The sequence below is a fragment of the Charadrius vociferus genome, unplaced genomic scaffold (genome assembly GCF_000708025.1).
Source record: "Charadrius vociferus isolate BGI_N301 unplaced genomic scaffold, ASM70802v2 scaffold549, whole genome shotgun sequence".
NCBI lineage: Eukaryota > Metazoa > Chordata > Aves > Charadriiformes > Charadriidae > Charadrius > Charadrius vociferus.
Genome location: NW_009650103.1, coordinates 3472893 through 3492692, shown reverse-complemented (window position 1 = coordinate 3492692; position 19800 = coordinate 3472893). Strand labels below are relative to the sequence as shown.

At 53.6% G+C, this 19800-nt stretch overlaps 1 protein-coding gene across 1 annotated transcript in view; it reads right to left on the bottom strand.

Moving 5' to 3' along the window:
• DAB2IP (DAB2 interacting protein) overlaps positions 1-19800 on the bottom strand; it is a 138916-nt gene that overhangs the window by 20008 nt on the left and 99108 nt on the right. The window contains exons 4-6 of the mRNA XM_009892350.1: positions 15683-15781; positions 12945-13499; positions 1690-1834 (exon numbers count right to left, since the gene is read on the bottom strand). Of these exons, the coding sequence (XP_009890652.1) occupies positions 1690-1834; positions 12945-13499; positions 15683-15781 (799 nt within the window). The remainder of the gene's footprint in view (positions 1-1689; positions 1835-12944; positions 13500-15682; positions 15782-19800) is intronic.

The following is a 19800-nucleotide window of genomic DNA, read 5'->3' as shown; positions in this document are numbered from 1 at the left end:
CGCTCCTCACCCTTGCGGACCCGCACGCTGTGCCCCTGCCCCACCAGCTCCTCGCCTTCCCGCCACCTTCCACCCCCGGCAGCGGGCACAGACCCCTGCCGCCCCCGCTGCGGGCGCTCCCACCGCCTCCACGCGTGCCCAGCTGGGGGGACGGCAGGCGTCCGTCCCAGTTAGCACACAGCAGCGGCTGGGGACACCGGGGGCCGGGATAATGGGGAGAAAGAGGCAGTGTTTAGCTAGGGACCTGCAGGGTTGGGTGACGTTCTGGGAGACAGCTTTGCTTTGGTTTTCTTCTAATTCCAAATGGTTTGGTCATCTCCTAATTCCTGACTGTCTTGGATTTTCCCAGCCTCTTGTTTTTTGCCCACTCTAGTCTGCATTCCTCCCCTATTGCCAAAACAGATTTTAATTACGTACTGGAGAGCCTCTCCAATGTATTTTCAGCTCTGCCAGGGAGCTCTGGAGCCTCTCTGCTCGCCTGCAGGTGATGCCTGCTGTTATTATCCGGCCCTATAACTCGCTTGTGCTTCATGGTTTAAAGGAGAGCACTACGCTGCATTGTGTTACCTAGTGACACGCAGATGAATCATTTCACTGATAAAAGGTCTACACAGAATCAGTGTCCTGAACAGCCAGCAAGAACCGCAGGCTCCTCCGGTACTAGATGGAGCTGGCTTGGCGGCATTTGCATTGCGCCCTGAAAAGGGAATATTTCAAAATTCTCTGCCTTCGTTAATCTCCTGGCCTTTTAGAAATTTTATAAGGTAGTCTACTTACAGACTTGCATTCAACCAGAAAGCATTACAAGGCATAAATAAATAATACTCCTTTTCCTATTCTTGTGGGCTGTCTGTTGGTTTGACTGAATTTGCTCAACGATCTCCCTTTCCTCAACTTTGTCATCTTAATAAAGTATTTACGCTTCTTTGCTCCTTGCTAAAATTACCCAAATCCACTGCTGGAACCCAACATACTGAAAAATTAACAGCTCCACAGAAACTCTGCTCTTCCTACAGCTGGGACGTGGACCCAAGCTAGCCGCCTTCGGCTGAGGTGCGGCCATACGGCTTCAGAGCCTCTCCCCATCCGCGTGCTGTGCTGGCTGCACGCAGCCATTCCTTCCTGACCTGCCCAGAAGCAGAAGCTCTAATTATTTTCATTTGCATCAAGAGAAATAATTTTGGAGCCATAAACATAGCCAGCACTTTGAAGTGAAAAAACAAAACCAAAAAGCACCAGGAGGGTTCCCAGCGCGATGCGGGAGGCGACTCCCGTCACTGTAACTCGGGAGATTTCATCTGACTCCCCGGCGCTGCGAGGAACCGGGGGAGCGTCTCCGGTGGGGGTGTGCGACCAGCGGCAGGATTCCATCAGCCGCCGTGACACCGCCAGCGCCCAGACAGACTTGGCGGGCAGCACTGGGCCTTCTAACACCAATGTGTTATCTCCTCTGAAAGCAGATTAAAGCGCTAACTCAGCGGCGACCTTCACCCGGGAGCAGAGCGCTGCCCACTGTGGCCATGGCTGTGCCCCGGGCTCGGACCCCGCTGCCACAGAAACCCTCCGGCAGGTACACGCTGGTGGCTGCCATGGCCATCAGGGCTCAGGTGACCGTCCCCACCGCACAGAGCACCCTGCAGCTTAGAGGAGAACCCCTCTGGGTGAGACGTGCCAACCCTCTGTACGTACCTAAGGCATCTTGCAAGTATTTCTGCCCCACCAGCTTCAGGTATTCTTCGATTGCTTTGGTGGCCAGTGTATTCTCCCTGAAAATGAGATGCTCATTCTCACCACAGCGATCAACTTCAGACATCATCAGGTCAGTCAAGAAATCCTGGAAAGCAAAGCCCACGGTGGGTCACCACGCACTGACATACGCTTCGTTCAGCAGAGCGGCCTCCCCGGCGCCGGAGAGGTCTCCCCGTGGTGAGGCACAAGAGGGAGTGGAGGTGCTGCGGGTGATCCCGTGTGTGCACCCTGTGCCGCCACCAACCCGACTTCTCCTGATTTCTCCAACCTCATCGAGACAAGAGGAGAAATAAATGTCTGGAGAGTCACGACCTTTGCACCCCAAAAAATTATTCATTCCAGGCCTGCACCACATTCGCCCCTCCATCAGTGCCGTTTTTTTGGCTGGGTCTCGTTATCAGCGTCACGTTTTGCGGGTGAAACGTTTTCTCCGCTGTTAAAGCTGGCTGCGCTTGGTGCCTAACCGCACTGGCTGCAACCAGGGGCACACCGAGACGTCACGAGCTGTGCCCCACAGGTAATGGCTGAGAATCAAGCCTGTAATATGCATCAAGCTGCTCAAATGTCCCATTTCCTTACTATTCGTGGAAATAAACAGGACTGCTACAGCACACATTTCGGGCATGCTTTTGGTCTGCGCGATTTTATAATCCTCTGTGCCGCAGAGCAATGGAAGGGGGGGCGGGAGCAGACCGCACGCTGACAGCCGCCCCGCACATCAGTCCGGGCTACTGAATTGAAAATTCTAACAGAAAAACAGCACCTCAGGCTGAGCTCCGTGTCTGCTCCAGCGACAGCGTTATCTGATCGGAGAGGGTCACGTAGCTCCCCATGCATTCTGCTGGAAATCCACTACGTGGTGTAATATTTAGTGTGCTGTAGCTGGCGTTAATGCAGGAGAAATGCCATGCAGCTTTTAATGCTAATACATATTCAGCTTCTGTCCTCTGCACCGCTAATGGGAAAAGCGGCTCTGGGCCCCCACCCCGCTGAAAGGGTCACCCTCCTCCCACCCAGCACCGCTCACCCGCACCCCGGGTGACAGAGGGACGCCCGCTGCTGGCACCCCGTGAATCACAGGCATTAAACCCCTTACTGCTTCCCCATGCGGGACACAGAGCAACACTGATGTACAAATTCACTTCTACGACCAAGGGCACCTTTTTTAAACTGCTTCCCTCTAAAACAAAGTAATCTGCTCAGTAATAACCTTTCACTAAGAAATTCTCCTTCATTTGTCACGGCCGTACCAGACGTAACCCGTTCCTGGCAGGGGTGGCAGGAGCACCCGAGCGGCCACGCAGGGATGCAGGTCCCGTCCTCGCCGTCCCCACGCAGAGCGTGACTCCCAGAGCCCCCGAAACGCTGTGCCCATGACCCAGCCTGCTCCAACCCGGGACACGCAGGTCCTGTTCCCTGCCAGCGGCTGCCTGGGAGATTTGCGAGAGAGGCACTTAGCTCCGTTTCCTTTTTCATACGGACACCTGTGCACTGAAAGTTTAATCAAGGTTCAACAAACAGCTCCACCTGAACCCAAGGGACCCAAATCATTTAATTCACAGGCCCTTCATCCCTGTGCCTCTGCCCCAGCAGAAAGGGAGGTACCTCTCCTGTCTGAGGACAGGGGAGGAAGGCTGATACCTCTGCAGCACCCAACCGACCGATCTCTCCCATTTCCCAGGAGACCGGGACTGGGACCAACACATTGCCGTGACCTTCCCAGAACAGCCTCCAAAAAAGCCAGAGAAGGAGCTTTGAGGGGAAAAAAAAAAAGTCACTTCTATTATTTCTTTAGCCAGAAGATCCCCTTCCTCCGATCCCGCTACGTCAGCAATGCTCCGGCAGCTGCAGAGACAGAAATCCCTCCTGGAAGCAAATCACGCGCCTCCCCCCGCTATTTTCTCTCATTTTGCCCCTTTTATCAGCCAAGCTGGAATGAAACGTTAAACCCCTGCTCAAATCCCGTTAGCTGCTATCTGGGTAACTCCATCACCTTTATCTGCCGGGGTCTCTCCCGGGGTACGTTTCAATTCCAAGCCACAGCTCAGGCTGACACAAGGTGCTGATTCTTAATTAGCAGCCGCTGACCTTGGCTTTGCTTGATTCTCTATCCTGTCACTTTCCCAACATACTAATTATCTCAGGAACACTGAGTTTTATAGCTTCTCTTAGCCAAGTGTTTGCTTTCCCCCCCTCTTGTCGGCTGAGGCCTGGCTGCCGCGGGACGCAGGGCCGAGCTGCCGCGCACAACCCAACCGCGCGCCGGGGCCGCCGAGACCCGGGGGCCAAGTCTTAGCCAGCAGCAATGTGAATTTTGATGATTTTAGCTGATCTACAGAATTCACTAGAATTTAAAAGGAGGCAAAATGCCAGTGCGGGGCTCAACACAAAGCCAGAGAAGATCCCCCTGAAACCTCTGCTGCAGCGGTTATCCCCTACGGAGCGTCCGCAGCGCGACAGCTGAGGCAATGACCCCTTGTTTCCGAAGCGGAAAAGAAAGCTGCTGAAATCCCAAAGAGCTCCATCACGGCGCAGCACCCAAAGCCGGGGTGTACTGTGGCAGAATCCAGCCCTGTTACTGACCAGGGGATGGAGGTGAGAGCCGGGACACCCACCGGCATCCCCCAGACCCGGGCTTCGCACCGTCCCCAGCAGGTCCGGCCTCCCTAGGCGGCAGGAGGCACCATGCCGGGCTGTACCAACCCGCCCCAAGATGTATCAGGGGTCAAAACACCCACAGCCCGCGTCCTTGAGTGAGTTCCTCATCCGAGACCGCTCTCAGCAGCCCAGTGGAGCTCTGCTGGCCGCGGGAAAGGAGCCTCGTCCGTGGGTCAGTTCTCATGACATCCCGCAGTTTCTGTCCCAGGGCTGTCTTCCAGATCTTGCCTTCCCTCCACGCAAAAAAGCCACATCGGCTCCGGATCACACGTCTGGTATCTCTGCCTTAAGTACGCCAGCAGCCAGCACTCGGAAGACACAAATGGAATGCAAATACTTGTCGAGTCCCTCCGGGGGCCTCACTCACCCACATACAAGGCTCTGAATAAAATGCAATAACTAAAGCCAATAAAACTCCCTGTTTCTGAGCAGCAGAGATCAGCAGGGGGTTGTTTTCAGTTAGGGCCCCTGGCAATGGAAGAAAATAAGATGCTTTATTTCATTACATCGGAGTCGAGAGGGGAAGGAAAAGGTCTACAGTAAAAATTAAGGGCTGTGGCAGCATTCTTCAGGCTTGCTCCCGTGTTTATTTTAAGGATATTTGCTTCAGACTGGACACAGCTGAACCTGTGCAACTTCAGTCACTGCACATATGCTGATAAAGAAGAGCAATTCATAAATAAATAAATTCAGAGCATGACAGCACAAGGCTGCACTGGTTTCCAGCACTTCTCAAATAAACCAAGCGTGAGCCCACAGCAGCGTGTGCTATTCCACGGCAGCTCCTCCGGAAACACAGGCAGGAGCATCGCCGCCGGAGTGCAGCCCGGTGCCCGCAGCAGGGACAGTCCTCAGCGGCACCGCGGGGCTCAAACACCCCACTGCAAAGCGCTCCCAGTGCCGCAGCCTCCCCTCCGCCTGCGACACCCGCGCTGCCCTGACGCTCATCTCCCCTCCGCCTCGGCCACAGCACCCTCCGGGCGGCCGTCCCCGGGCCTCCCCGGCGGTGTCACCCCCAGCACCCACCGTGCTTGCAGGGAGCCTGGGTTTGCTCCGTCCGCCTCGGCTCCATCCCTCAAACGTCTCCAGCCTGATTCACCTGTAGCGCAGCCTGAAAACACTCCCATTTTCCCTGGGTTTTGCATCCGTTGAGCTTCAGACGCCGCTTCCCCTGCCCCACCTGGGTGAATTCATCCTCCTGTCTCAAACCACAACCAAACAGCATCTTCTTGTGGGTGAGGAAGTGTCTCCTAACCCCCACCTCGTCCCTCACACCTGCAGCACTTGAGGACGTCTGACTAACTCTGACATCTCAGAGCAGGGCTGTGAGAGCATCCCCCAAACCTTTCCCCGGGGAAGCTGGAAGGAGACCATGGAAACAGGGGCGATGCCCTGGGAATGAGGATGCTGCCGCCCTGCGCCGCTCCGCGTGGGGTCCCTGCAGGTGACCCTTGGATGCTGCTGCCCCGTGTCAGCCGGCATCAGCCCCGTGCCCTGGGGGTGGCCCGAGTTTGAAAAGGCTCAGTGAAAAGTGAAGTCCACCGAGAGAAAACCCAACACCTGCTCACAGAAACAACCCTTCAGTGCCCACGTCAATGGGGCCAAGGAAGCGGACTAATTGCAATGCTCAAACACAAAAAATGAGAAGAGAAAGCTTCTTTGCAGGGGACGAAGCTGGAGCAGAGAAGACGGCTAATTCAGTGACACATCCCCTCAGCAGCTGACAGCCCTGCCTGCCCAGAGCACCGGCACCCCGGCCCCGCACACCCCGCATGGCCGGGGGGACCCAGCACCCCACAGTGCTTGAAACTCGCCGTGCTCGCGCTTGGCAGTGCTGGGAAAGCCCAGCCCACCCTGGTGAGGTGTCCCAAAGGGGTTCAAGGTGCCAGTCCCTGTGCCCGGGGGATGTCACTGGGCAATGCTGGCCCCCTCCAGCTCCTCGGCCCAGAGGGCAGAAAGATGGATGCCCGGCACGGCTGCGGTGGGAGCAGGAGTGCTTCCCAGGCAAAGGGAGACAATGAGCAACACAAGTCTTGCAGGAGGTATCCTCCCCACAACCAGGAAGGATTTTGCACCTCGCCATCCCAGGGACGGTCCTCCAGCCCCAGGGACGTGCCCACAGCCGGAGCACGTGGGGTGTCACCGAGCTGGTGAGACCCGTAGCCCCGCAGATGCCACTTGGGTCATGCACCCCACTGGTCTGGGGCCGATCGTTCCCAATATCGTAACTGACTGATGGGCGGATTGACTTTGAAATAATAAGGTTCCCCACATCACAAGCCTGATTAATAGGATTGACTTAACCTTAAGAGGATTGAATTGATAAAGGTAATAAGATTACTGCTTATTTCAAAGACTAGCCCAGAGTCCAGCTGGGCTTTTATGCAAAGGTGGAAAACACCAGGGGTTGGCAGGGCTGTAGGTTACAGGTGGACGAGCGGCAGGACACACCGACGCGTCAGCGCGACAGCAGCAGAGAACTGCGGCACTCAATGGTGTGGAGATGTGAGCGCTCTGGAGAGCGGTGGAGGGGCAGCGACTGCGTCCTGGGCAAACAGTGCGAAACCAAAGACCCCAACCGCCAGTCCTCGACTTTTCACCGTCACACGGCTCCTCTGAGGATCTGCGCTGGACACCTCTCTGCCGGGAAATGCAGTGATGTTCCCTCCTTTGAGCACTGGAGCTCATCCTCGATGCTTCTGGCATTTTCTAATTCTCCTTGGGAAAAGGAGGTGCGGTGGCAATGTGAGGGTTAACGCACAGGCATCTGCGTCCATCACCTTGCTCAGGGCAATAAGAAAACCTCAGGGATGTAACACTAACACAGGTACTGGCCTCCACCTCCCCGTGAGGGCAGAGGGGCTGGATCCCACACAGCATCTCAGCACCCGCACGCCTCCCCGACAGCCAGGACACCGATCCCTGCAGCCGCCACGCACCGGCCTTCTCCCTCCTTTCAACCTTCCAACGCTGGGGGTGCTCATATAACTGATTAAAAACCTTATTAGCCCAACTATGGCTGCTATAAAATATTATCAGAGAGATAAACTCTTTGGGGGGAGAATGATATGGCTGCTGCCAGTCCCGTCTAGGGCTGAACGTGCGCAGCATCCTTCCCTCCCCGAGTGCGCAGCCCTTCCAGGGCAGGGCAGGGCAGGGAGCCGTGCTTCCCGGAGGGACCGACCAAGCCCTGGTGCCAGCCTCCAAGCCCAGGGCAGGTCCTGCACTGGAACCGGCGATATTTGGATATTTGCAGGACCGATATTTGCAGGTCCTGCACTGGAACCGGCGCCGCCAGTGGAGCTCTGACCAGGAGGGGACCATGGGGTTTCCAGCAGCCCTGCACGGGGGAGTAAATACATCTGCTCAGCCCAAGCAAATCCTTGCAGCATAAACAAACAGGGACACATGTTTATTCTTCACTCCATTCAAAACACGATAAATATTTATTTCAAGTGAGCAGCTGGTTAGTTAGAGCTTTGTCTAATGCTGGGTTTGATCTACCGACCGTTTGGACAAGAGAGGGGTTTTTTTATGTATTTATGGTCATGAACTGAGCTCCAAAAGCTGTAAGACAGCCCTGAAACAAATCTAAGCACGGGAAATATTTTGGAAGCATCAAAAGTCGCAACTGGTCTGGCTCTGGGAGGGATGCAGCCTGCCTCTCCCAACCACATCACAGGGGCCACATCAAGCCACGCTAATGGCAGGGGTGAGCACTCCCGGTAACACCGAGCATGGCAACACAAATACTTGTAATTACGACTGTGTCTTTCTCGTCTATGGGTTGCAAAACACATGAAAATAGTTAGGCATCTCTCCACGCCCTTCCAGGTAACATTTTATCAGTGTTCTCACTGGGAGGATGGAAGCACACAACAATTCAGGACAGATGCTGAGCGCCCACATCTCCCTGTTCAGCCACAAAACCATGTCCCTTGTGCGGCACAGCGATGCCTCTTCCAGTCCCCACTTGCCATAAATAGAGACAGTGAAGAACCACTCCCACCGAGAGCTGGTTTAGTGCTGGATGTTTGTCAGAGTTTCCAGCGGGCCGGGGCGGCTCCGTCAGCGGACTGTTTGCACTCTTTGCTTTATCAAAATGCCTTTCCCCCTCCTCTCCACCTATTTGCCCTGGCGGCTGTGCGGGGCTTTCCAGGCGTGCCCTGATGCGCACCAAAGCCTTGCGCAGCACTGCAGGGATGAAACTTTTCCCCTTCCCAAACAGAGATCAAAGAAAGCACGGACTACAACTCCAGAGAGGACTCTCTGCTTTCATGGACAGGCTGAGAGAGTTGGGGGGGTTCAGCCTGGAGAAGAGAAGGCTCCGGGGAGACCTTAGAGCCCCTTCCAGTGCCTAAAGGAGCTACAGCAGAGCTGGGGAGGGACTTTTTCCATGGGCATCCAAGGTAGGATGAGGGGGAATGGCTTCAAACTGGAAGAGGGGAGATTGAGATACCAGGAATAAATTCTTGGCTGTGCGGGTGGTGAGCCCCTGGGGCAGGTTGCCCCGAGAAGCTGTGGCTGCCCCATCCCTGGAGGTGTTCAAGGCCAGGTTGGACGGGGCTTGGAGCAACCTGGGCTGGGGGGAGGTGTCCCTGCCCAGGGCTGGGGGTGGGACTGGATGACTTTCCAGGTCCCTTCCAACCTAAACCATTCCATGATTCTATGATTCTCCACCTTTTAATCTATTGTGATAAGGCTATGAAGCCCAGGAAGAAGATATTTAGGGAGAAAACTCAGCTAGAGTTCTTGTCCCCCCTCTGCCAGCAGCCGTATGTGCTGTGCCTCTCCGGCAGGAGGGACTCGGGCAGCACCACCACGTTTTAGCAGCTTTAGGGAACGAGACCTGGCTGGCGGGGGACACCCAGTACTGCAAAGGACGCAAGTGGGGTGTCGGGGGGGTAAGGATTGTCCTCCTGCCATCTGCGGGGCTGCACGGGGACGCTGGTGGTGTCTGGCTGTGGCTGGCACGTGGCATCATCCGCGTGGCACCACATCACACCTCTCCTGCACGGGAACTCCTGCTGTGTGGCTCCGGGTGGACACACGTACCCAATCGGTCATGCCTCATTAAGGGATTACACCATATTTACAGCAAATCGCTACAGGAAAACAGGGCCTGAAAGAGTGCAAGAGCAATTAGCTGCTAACGAGTCTTCATAGATAATCTACCGGACACTTGTTTCTCACTCCAACTGTAATTGCTGCTTTAGCGTCAGCTACAGCAGCCAAGAGCCACAGAAAACCCTTTATCAGCAAAATAAATTAGTGGTTGCTGATTGCCACGTCTGCACTCTTCAGGGCCGGGGAGAGCTCTGAAGAGGTCGCTGGGAAGGCTCTCGGCAAGGCACAAGGATGGGGAACCCACCCCGGCCCAGGCAAGCTTCGGAGGGTCACGGGAGGACAGAGGAGGAGGGGGACTCCCCACGGCCTCCGCACGCGCTCCCGGGGGGCAGCAGGGCGCTCGCCGCTGCCCCACTGGGCTGAGGTCCTCACCCAGCAGAAGCTGCGACCCGGCTCCACCTTCTACAGCCTCAAGCTTCATCCAGCAGCGCCGGCTTCCCCCGGGGATCTGTTCTCCTGCCCCCAGGCGCCGAACCCCATTTTACACCCCACTGTGCCCAACTTCGGGACGAGGGTGTTTTATGCTCCTGCTCCGTGTCCCCTCTGAACAAGCAGTGCCGGGTGAGTCTGGGCTGAGGGAACCGTGTCCTCAGCACCCAACCAAGCCGGAGTTCAGAGCTGGACCTGCCTGCCAGTGCCTGCCATCCCCGACACACACAACCACCTACAGAGCCACCCGACCTTCACACAAAAGAAAAATGAAACAGACTGGAGGACTGGAGCACCTTTCTTATGAGGAAAGGCTGAGGGACGTGGGGCTTTTCAGTCTGGAGAAGAGAAGACTGAGGGGGGATCTCATCAATGCTGATCACTACTTAAAGGGAGGTGCCGGGGGGACGGGAACAGTCTGTTTTTCTGCTGTGAGGGCGGCAGAGCAGTGGCACAGGCTGCCCAGAGAGGTGGGGGAGTCTCCCCCTCTGGAGCCATCCCAAACCCGCCTGGACGCCGTCCTGTGCCACTGCTGGAGGTGCCCCTGCTCTGGCGGGGGGTGGGATGGGGGAGCTCCAGAGGGCCCTTCCAGCCCCCACCAGTCTGGGATGCTGTGAAACTGTTTCTCCTGCAGAAGGGCTGGGAAGCAAGAGTAAGCAACTGTTGTTTCTGTGTTGAAACTCCCGGGAGATGCTCAGAGCCCCCCAAGGGGCCAGCCGGGCACTGCTCAGGGATGGGGAGAGCAGGCAGCACGGCAATCAGCATGGCAGTCAGACTGGTCCTGCCCTGTCCTCCCTGGCGCAGGTGGAGAGGGGCTGTCCCCAGCAGGGCAGGGACCACAGCCCCAGCAGAGCCCCCCCAGCAGCCCAGGCACCAGCCTGCCCTCTCCTGCGGCTGCGTCCCCTCGCTGGGCCGCGGTGCTCAGCCACAGGGGTGCACCACGGCACACACGCAGGGGTGAGTGGCTGTTTTCCTCTCCCACACGTTGTTTTTCTTTACCTCACTGCTGCTTTTCCCTTCCCCTGCTTGTCCAGCTCCTCTACAAAGGACGCACCACCCCATTCCCATGCTCCAATTATCCTGTTGCCCTGACAGCTCCCTAAACCCCGTGCTAATGCTGGTGGCAGATGACAGGCAGGGAAAGCAGAGGCTCCATTTTAGGGGGAAAATTCATCAAGCCTGTTTACTGTCTGCTGTGTCCCCTGTGTAGAGCCTCTGGGATCTCAAGCACTGATGCAGACACACGTCTAGAAACACCCTTGCTCTCTCCGGAGCATCTCCAGTACCGATGAGAAGAGGGAAAAGGCAGAAGCAGTGACATCAGCTCTCAGCCATGCCCGCACGTGATCCACGGTGCCGAGACCAGGGTGCCACCCGAGGTCTTTTGCACCAGAACCGTGTAAGCCATGGACAGGGTCTTTGATGGCAATGTCACCCCAACAAGAGCGCTGGCACTAGTGCTGCCAGAGCCGTGGCGAAGGGCAGCACAGGGAGGAGCGGCACAGCAGAAGGCAGGGCTGCACCCAGGAACCACACGCTGACGGCACCGAAACCCCGGCACGAGGAGTGAGGACGGGGCCACCTACGATGCTCTCCTCCTGTAACCGCAGAGCGGTACTTCACACTCCGTGAGCCACCAGCCACTTCTGTCCCCACTGAGGGTATTGCAGCCAAGGGGACCGGGACTGCCATCCTCCCCTGCGCTCCTGCGGTCAGACGCTGCCGCCGGGATCAGAAAGGCTTTAACGGAGCTATTTTCTCTGCCACTGCAATAATGGGCCCACGGCTTCACAATCCTCTCAGTGAGCTTTGCCTGCCTTGAACTAGATCAGGAGGCCAAGCCACTTCTCTGTGCGACAGATGGCCACTAAACCTAATCCACAAACCCTGCCACCGGCCCGGGCAGCAGCGGCAGCTGCGGAGGAAGCAGAGCCGCGCGACTGCCCCTCAGGTGAGCAGCTCACGTCTCTGCGGCGCTGGAAAAGCTTTGGAAATCTTGCTCTTCCCTGCAGAGTTCAGGGAGATGTCAACAGAGAAAAATGCTGATGATTTAACTCCTGCAGTCCTGGCACTGCCCACCACGGCTGTGCCGTGCCAGCTGGGGACAGAGGATGCAACTCCATGCCCCACGCGCTGGGGACCTCAGCACCTGCCTGTGCTCTCCAGTGAGGGGGTCCCCAGCTCTGCTCACCCTGCTCATACCCCAACCAGGAATAAATCCCACACTCTGCCTCCTCCTGGCCTGCTTCTCCCCCAGACCTGGCAGGGGATTCCCAACCACAAAGGGCGTTCACACAAAGCGGTCCACAAAAAATGAACTTCCACCACTCGCGAGTTGGGCAGCACCATCCCCGCAACGAGCACAGCCCTGGGGGCACCCCAGGACCCCACGGCTTTCCCGCACGGCTGTCCCACACACACACCTCCCTTCCAAAAGCATCAGGTCAGACCCCAAAGACTGAGAGCTGATTGAGAGCCACGCGTGCCCGCGGGCGGACTTTGCTCTGCAGTGCTCGAGAGGCTGTTTGCTCCCGATGGGCTCCCGCCGTGCCGGGTGCTCCGCGCAGCAGGACGGCGCCAGGAGGGAGCGGAGCGGGGAACCTGCTGGCTTCCCACAGGAATCCCCAGCACATGCAGGCTGCTTAGGTCAAGCCAGCGTTGCTTACATTTCATCCCTGAAAACCGCCTTTTGCTTACTTTCGCATTTGTGCCTGTTTATAAAGTAAGAGCCCGGCCCCTGAGCCTCCAGGAGGAGAGAAGAATCACTCGGTTGGTATCTTGTGGTCCCACTGACTTCCTCGCTAATTAAGCAATTCGCACTGCACGTGCTACTAACTTGTTTGTAATTAAAAGCAAAAGTAGCGTGTATTAATGATGGCTAGGCCTGAAACCCAACTGATGTGGTGACTTCCAAGAACCCAACACAGGAATCTGCTCCTGATGGACTCTGGTGGGATGGTACTGGCGACGAAGGGTCTTACCTTGGCCTTGCCTGTACTCTGCAGGATGTGCACCAGCGCAGACGCCATCTCCTCTTTGTTCTTCACACTCAGCGAGGGCTCCAGCACCGAGCACAGCACCATGTAATTGTTAGTGATGTATTCGGCAAACTCTTTGTACATCTCCATGGGAAGAATGCTCATGCTCTGGTAGCGTGACTTGATGCGGATCATGGGCCCCGGGGACTTGCCCTTCCCGGGGTTGGCGCTGACCACTGGGTACCATTTCTCTACGAACTGCCGGCCCGTGACAGAGCTGACGGGGATGTTCACTTGTCCAATGAAATTGGTCTTGTCCTTCTTTTTCTTCTTGTCAGTCTCTTTGTATAAGTGCACCGTAATGTTTTTGAGCGATGGGAGGTTATTAAATTCAAAGTGCTCCCCCCAAAATACATTATCAGTTTTCAATTTACAGGTAGTTCGTGCATAAAGAACGTCATCCAGGCATAATTCACACAAGTACTTTTTCTTAGCTGGCAGGTCCTTGGCTTCAATAATCCATAACTTTAACATGTTCTCTACCCTTCTGCTGTTGTCCTGAAAAAAAGATGCAAAGAAAAAAAGGTCAATAAAAAAACCTACAAAGCCAAGCACAACAAAATTGGAGATATGAGTTAATTATTTCGGATGTGCTAAATGAGCAGAGGCGTAATTACATTTTATTTTAAGGAAATACTGGCACTCAGGAATGTGCATAATAACACTACTTATGTTAATTTCCCAAATATCACCATGCTCTCCATGTCTGTTGGTGCCAATTAATATAAGGAACAAGGAAGATAAAACCCCTCCAAGTCATAAATGTACTATTTCCCGTTCACAGCCAAGAGGGCCTCAAAAGAACCTCACCGATCACTAATGGCTGTTGCAAAACAGAAGCTGCGTTACAGGTATCTCACAACCATCTCCTTTTTCAGTAGAGCTGCTTTGCAGCAGCCCCAGAGTACATTTGCTTTGCTGTTAGAGAACAAGGAAAGGGATGTGAACGCACACCCAGGGATCACCTCATCCACGGCTGGAACACAACCACCTCTGCCAGGGAAAGAAGCATTTACAAACCTCACGATATTTTAGGGCAGAAGTCCAGAGCACCCAGCTAAAACATCGAGAGGAATTATGGGAGACAGAGTGAGTCATACAAGAATGGTTACAACTCAGAAACAGAAATTTGGCTTGGGTATCTTTTAAACAATGACGGAGAAAAGGGTAACTGTGGATCTTTTGAGCTCCCCAGTGATGCTGACCTCATCCTGGAAGGACATCCAGGGGCATTTGTTGCAGGAGGGACTTGAAGGATAAAGCGCTCGCAGCTTTTTTTTTTCTGCAGTCACCTGTTTTGTTTGGAAACCCCTCACTGAAACAGCAACCGCGGCTGACTGCTCAGCCTAGGAGGCTGGGCAGGAACCCTTCTGCTGGAAGTCCACAATGGGGTACTGTAGGTTCAGGAAGTACAGGCAGGAACTACACAAGAACACTGAATTCCTGACAGAATATCAAGTCAGATACTGAGAGTTTATTGTCTACGAACTCGAAGATGGAAAGTTAGCCATCAGTTAATGGCATGTTTTGAGATGAGGGCACACTTCCAAATGAATTTCCACTGCGCACTGCATCTCAAAGCCATAGTGACATGCCCAGCCCCAGCTCACGTTCCCGGGACTTTTCTCATGGTAAGTGTGACCACCCCAACCTTACACAGCTCTTTCAGATCATTACTACCAGGCTGCTGCACTCGGAAAGCACCGGAGTCACTGAACTCCACGTGCAGGAACATGCTGACAGAGGCAGAAGTCCACCTCTCCCCTCCACTGCTCCCGGTCTGATATTGAAGGAAATCTTTTATACTGACATTTGGCACTGCACCGGGAACAATAACCTCCAACACAGAAGGCTCCTTTAGCAACCTGCCAGCATGGACCTAACTCGTATGCACAGTGACGTGGCTCTGATATAGGAACGAATTCACAGGATCCCATCATTTGAGTCTTCTCTGATCAGCAGAAAAAGACTTGTTGATTGTGCTCATCAGCTGTGAAATCCTGCGGCTGATTAGTCCTGATCAGTCTCTGCTAGCTAACTCCAGTGCAGAGAGGGAGAAGCAGCTGTAGATTTTATTTTAGGATGTACTTAGTCTTAGCGGGCCATGAAACCGTACATTGGGTGTCCCTGTGTTGTAGTGAAGGGAAGGATTTGTTTCTGTAGGTCCCCGAGGAGATGACTTTGCCACCTCAACTGACTGGAGAAGGGAAAGCTATGTTCCACTATCGCCTCAGAGAACTTGCTGCGATGGGCACCTGAGTTTCTCCATCGCTAAAGCAGACACTGCAGGTACTACCAGGGTCGGGAAGTGTGGTATGTCAACCCCTCGGACTATTCAGTCTTGGAACTCTGCTGGCAGCTACCCGACATCTCTCCCAGAGCTTTTGCGGGGTGGAAGTCCTACGTGAGTGGCAAGTATCATCAGTAACAGAGCAGTCTTCAGGTCTGATCAATTCTTAGCAACAGCTGAAGCAGCATGTGCTGAGAAAAGAGGGGAAGAAATAATTGGCACTTGCCTGTAAATATAATTGTGGAAGAAAGCAATATGGAAAAAGGCTGACCCACAGTTACACTTGCTCGCTAAAATGACAATACGTCCCCTGCTGATACTATGCACTGGGCTATAAAATGTAATAACGAGGAACTGAACTATAGCAGAGGCAATTCCTCAAAGCCACTACCTTATTTGGGTGCACGGCACGCCGCAGGTTTTCCATCCATTTATCTCGCTCTGCTGCAGAACGACACGAGAAGCACTTACTTCCTGATGAAGTCGTCACCTACAGGGAAAGGAACAGGATTATGTCTTGACCAGCACACTGCAGACTGTGATTTGGGGGGAGAGGGGGAGTTAGGAAAGATGCTAGTGGATTTTTATTCTTTTTTTAAGTAAACAGCTTCACCCAAGCATGAAGCAACAGCCCCTAAGGCTAGCGGAAAAACAGGGCAACGCTGTATGTCACAGAAATAATCGTGGAAGCAAATTCCAATTACTTCTCCTCTTCCACACCAGAAAACACTAGATAATGGGCCCCATGCATGCGACGCTTTAAACCACCAAGTTCCACTACTGCGAGAGTGCAAATCCTCAGACGAACTAAAGATAAATTGCAACCACTTAACCACTCGGCATGCCTCCCGATTCAGCCCAAAGCTTGTGATAGCAGCAGCTCATTCCTTGTTTTCAGCAGAACATCAGGCCCGGGAAGGCTGGTTTCCTACCTTCCCCCTTCGTGTCCTGTTGCTTCTGAAGAGCACGCTGTGAAGAACATGGGGACAAGTACATACGCCCCACTCCCGGCAGGATTCCGAGAAGGCGCTCAGAGCCCGGCCGGAGGCGCTCTGGTGCTGGCAGCAGGTAGTCCCCCGCTGGGCAGGACCAGGCTGGGGCTCCTGGGCCTGGAGATGGCCGGCGAAGTGCTGCCGAGCCCTCCTCTCACGCTTCCAGCGTTGCTCCAAGGGATCTTTCCGCGGTACCCATGTGACTGTCTCTGGCCAGCAGGATGTCATAGCCAGGTTGTGAGGAAGCACGCTTGCAGCAGTGACATTTCCAGTGGTGCAAATGCCCCTCGTTCCTTATCACATCCCTGCTGCCACATGGAAACTCAGCCCTGCTGAGACCCCCCTGCCCAGCAGCCCGGGATGGCAGGCACCAAACACTTCTTCCTACCCCCCACGCCAAGCCTCCTCGGCGAGGAAGCCAAGGTCTAAAAGGCCAATAGTTCTCTGCATCTTCTCACACACACATAACCCTCAAGCCGCTCTCCCTCCCAGGCGCTGCTGCCCAGCTGACAGCTCGTGACCGTGGTACCAGAGCTCTGCACTGCCCATAAAGCCCTCCGCCAGCTGCTCTGCCCTTCCCTGCACTCGCTGCTTTTGGTGATGTCCAGTAATATTCTTTATGTACATCCCTGCCTGCAGGCCAAATGGACCTGGCTAGTACTTTAAATAACTCCCCTCCGAGATTCATTTCTGCCAGTCTCAAGCTGCAGAATTATTTCTGCGTACTTTATCATCTCACAGCGTTTGTGTTTACACCCTCCACACCGGCTTATCTGCTCCTGGGAGACACAATCTCCTTTAATTTCATGTATCTCCCAGAAGCCTAACCTGTTCTTACAGCAGAGCTGGCACTTGCTAAGATTTGTCATTAGCTAACCTCAACGATGAGCTGAACACTTCCCTTCCTTTGAACACAGACATCTTCTAACCAGGACAAAATGAGAAGAGGCCTATCCTGTCTTTACACAGCAAATGCAAGAAATCTTCCAACCCTTGATGTCCCAGAAGCTCTCTCCCGCAGGCAGACACTCTTCCCTGTCCTTACATGCTTTCATCCTCTGTCCTGGAAAACTACAGATTCTTCTGAGCGCAAGTTATCTTCTGTTTCCATATCAGTAGCCACAGCAGTATGATCTTTTCAGCATCCTTTCGCGTGTCAGTGTATTTCCCACTAATGATCTGGCCTGCTTCATCTCCTGGTTGCTGCTGCAGATGCTCATGTAAACCTCCATCCCCAAACCTTCACAAACGGACTTCTGGTGGCACAATGTTATCACTTGCAAGACTGTGTCCACAGCGTGTGATCCCTACACCCTGCTCCGCCAGAGGGTACGGCCCTTTTGCCTCTTGATCCTTTCCTCAGTAAAAGCTCCCGCAGCAGCGTTCACGCCGAGCACAGCCATACGTCTGACTGGTAACGACACCTAAAGCCAAGCAACGCACGGCTGCGTTACTGCTGACACGGTGCTGTACCGTCTTAGCACTGCACTACAAACACAAAGAACCCAGGAGTACCACTTAGCAACAGGTTTTAAGAACACAACTTACAGTGAAGTAACAGGGAAGATGCGTGGGAAAGGAGCATTGCTCCAGACAGCTCCCTGGCTGCTCCATCCACGTGAACTTCTAAGGCTTCAAAACGGTTCTTCAGACAAGAACTGAACAATTCAGAACTTGAGCCCTGTCTTACCTGGCCCATCAAATTCAGCTGCAAAAGACTCAAAATCATCCACGTTCAAGTCCAAAACACCGAAGTCCTGACACCCCTGGTACAGCCGCGCTGCTCCGCCAGCATTACAGATGGGTTTCTGTACCCCACAGTGGGAAAAACCCTCCCATGGACATCCTGACCGAGGTCCGCGTAATTCAGTCACCATTGATTGCTTAGAAATCAGTTAATAAAGATGGAATGGGTCAAATACACCTTTTAGTAAACTATACCATTAGTCCATTGCCTCAAAGGCCATTTCTCACCTAGCTTTTTGGCTCTTTTGTTTTGAGGGGGTTTGGTGTCGAAATGCGTTTGAAAGCAAATGTTCTCAGATCTAGAGAATTTGGTAGGAAACTTGGAAGCTCTTCCATAAAAGAGAGTTATGACTTCTTTGATTGCTGTTGAAAGATGCTCTCTTAAAGACAAGTTCTCCTTGGTGACATACATGGATCCCACAGCTGCCTCGAGGATTCATATCCAAATAAATAAGCATGCAATTTAGCAGTCCTTCTACTGAGTCTGTTAATTAAATGTCAGGTTTTTACCAGCTATCTGTTAGGTTGAACATCTAATATATTTTCTTGCCACACTTAAGTCAACATATTATCATTGAGTTATCAGGGTAAAATTTATGATTCAATTCCAAAACAATTACTGATTAACTAATCACTCAAAACCTAAAAAGCCGGTAACTCTCATAGCAAGTGAGAGAAGGGGAAAATCCTCAGGTGTCAGATACAAAGTCCTCTTGATCTGATGGGAGTCGAAGGTCATCTCTACCATGTGTGACCAAAAACGTAATTTCCCCCAGATCCGCAATAACATCTCCGCTTTGAGCTCTGACCTAAACATCATGCGGCATTAATGATCTTCATGAGATATTAATTATCTTGATAAAGAGAGTATTCTGGTCTCATCAAGATTTTGGATATGCTAGAATACTATTAATGTACAGGATAAACTCAATTAATAAAACTCATTAATTTCTATAACGTTACTTATTCACATTCATTATCCACAGTCCTCGGATGGGTGATCCCTTGAGTCAGATAAAATCTCGTCATTTTAAGAATGTCTCAGGTACAACGTAGGTTCCTCAAAGCATGCTGGACGGCATCTCAGTGGAGTAACACCAGAAGATGACAACTGATCTACTGACGCTGCTTCACGCAAAGCGTTCAAAAGATTTGAGGAGGAAAAGTGCAGGCTCGAGCTGGTGAATACCACCATAGCCCAGCGCAGAAGGGCGAACCCGCCTGCCCGGGCCAGCCCTGCAGCCGACGGGCCATGCCAGCAACGGCGAACGCTTGCACAGCTGGACTAAATTTAGCAAAGCTAAATTTAGCTCTGCTAAATCCTCCCTTGCTCGGGCAAGGCCAGGACGAGGCGACGCGGTTCCAGTTGTACTGCAGCAATGACAGTTTTTCATTCTCCTGCTCTGCGTCCCCCAGCCACGTCCCGCGACAGCCCAGACACGAGCTGTGCCACAGGACAGGACCGCGGTCTGCCCAGACCGACACAGAGCGCTTCCGTCCCGGCTCCCCCGCCGGGCCCCGTCACCAGGACCCCACAAACAGAGCGCCAGGAACAGTCTGGACTCCCAGTCTCCTTTGCCGGACCAAGATGCCCACTGCATATTGAGCACAGGCGGTGGCACCAGATGACTGTGCTGACCGGGAAGTCTTATAAGGAGAAAGAAGATGACGTTGAGTAACTTTTTTAAAAAAAAAAAAAAATCAATGAAAAAAACAGGTAAATACTGGCTGCCAAGTACTCAGCGAGTCAGAAAAAATCAAGTTTCATAGC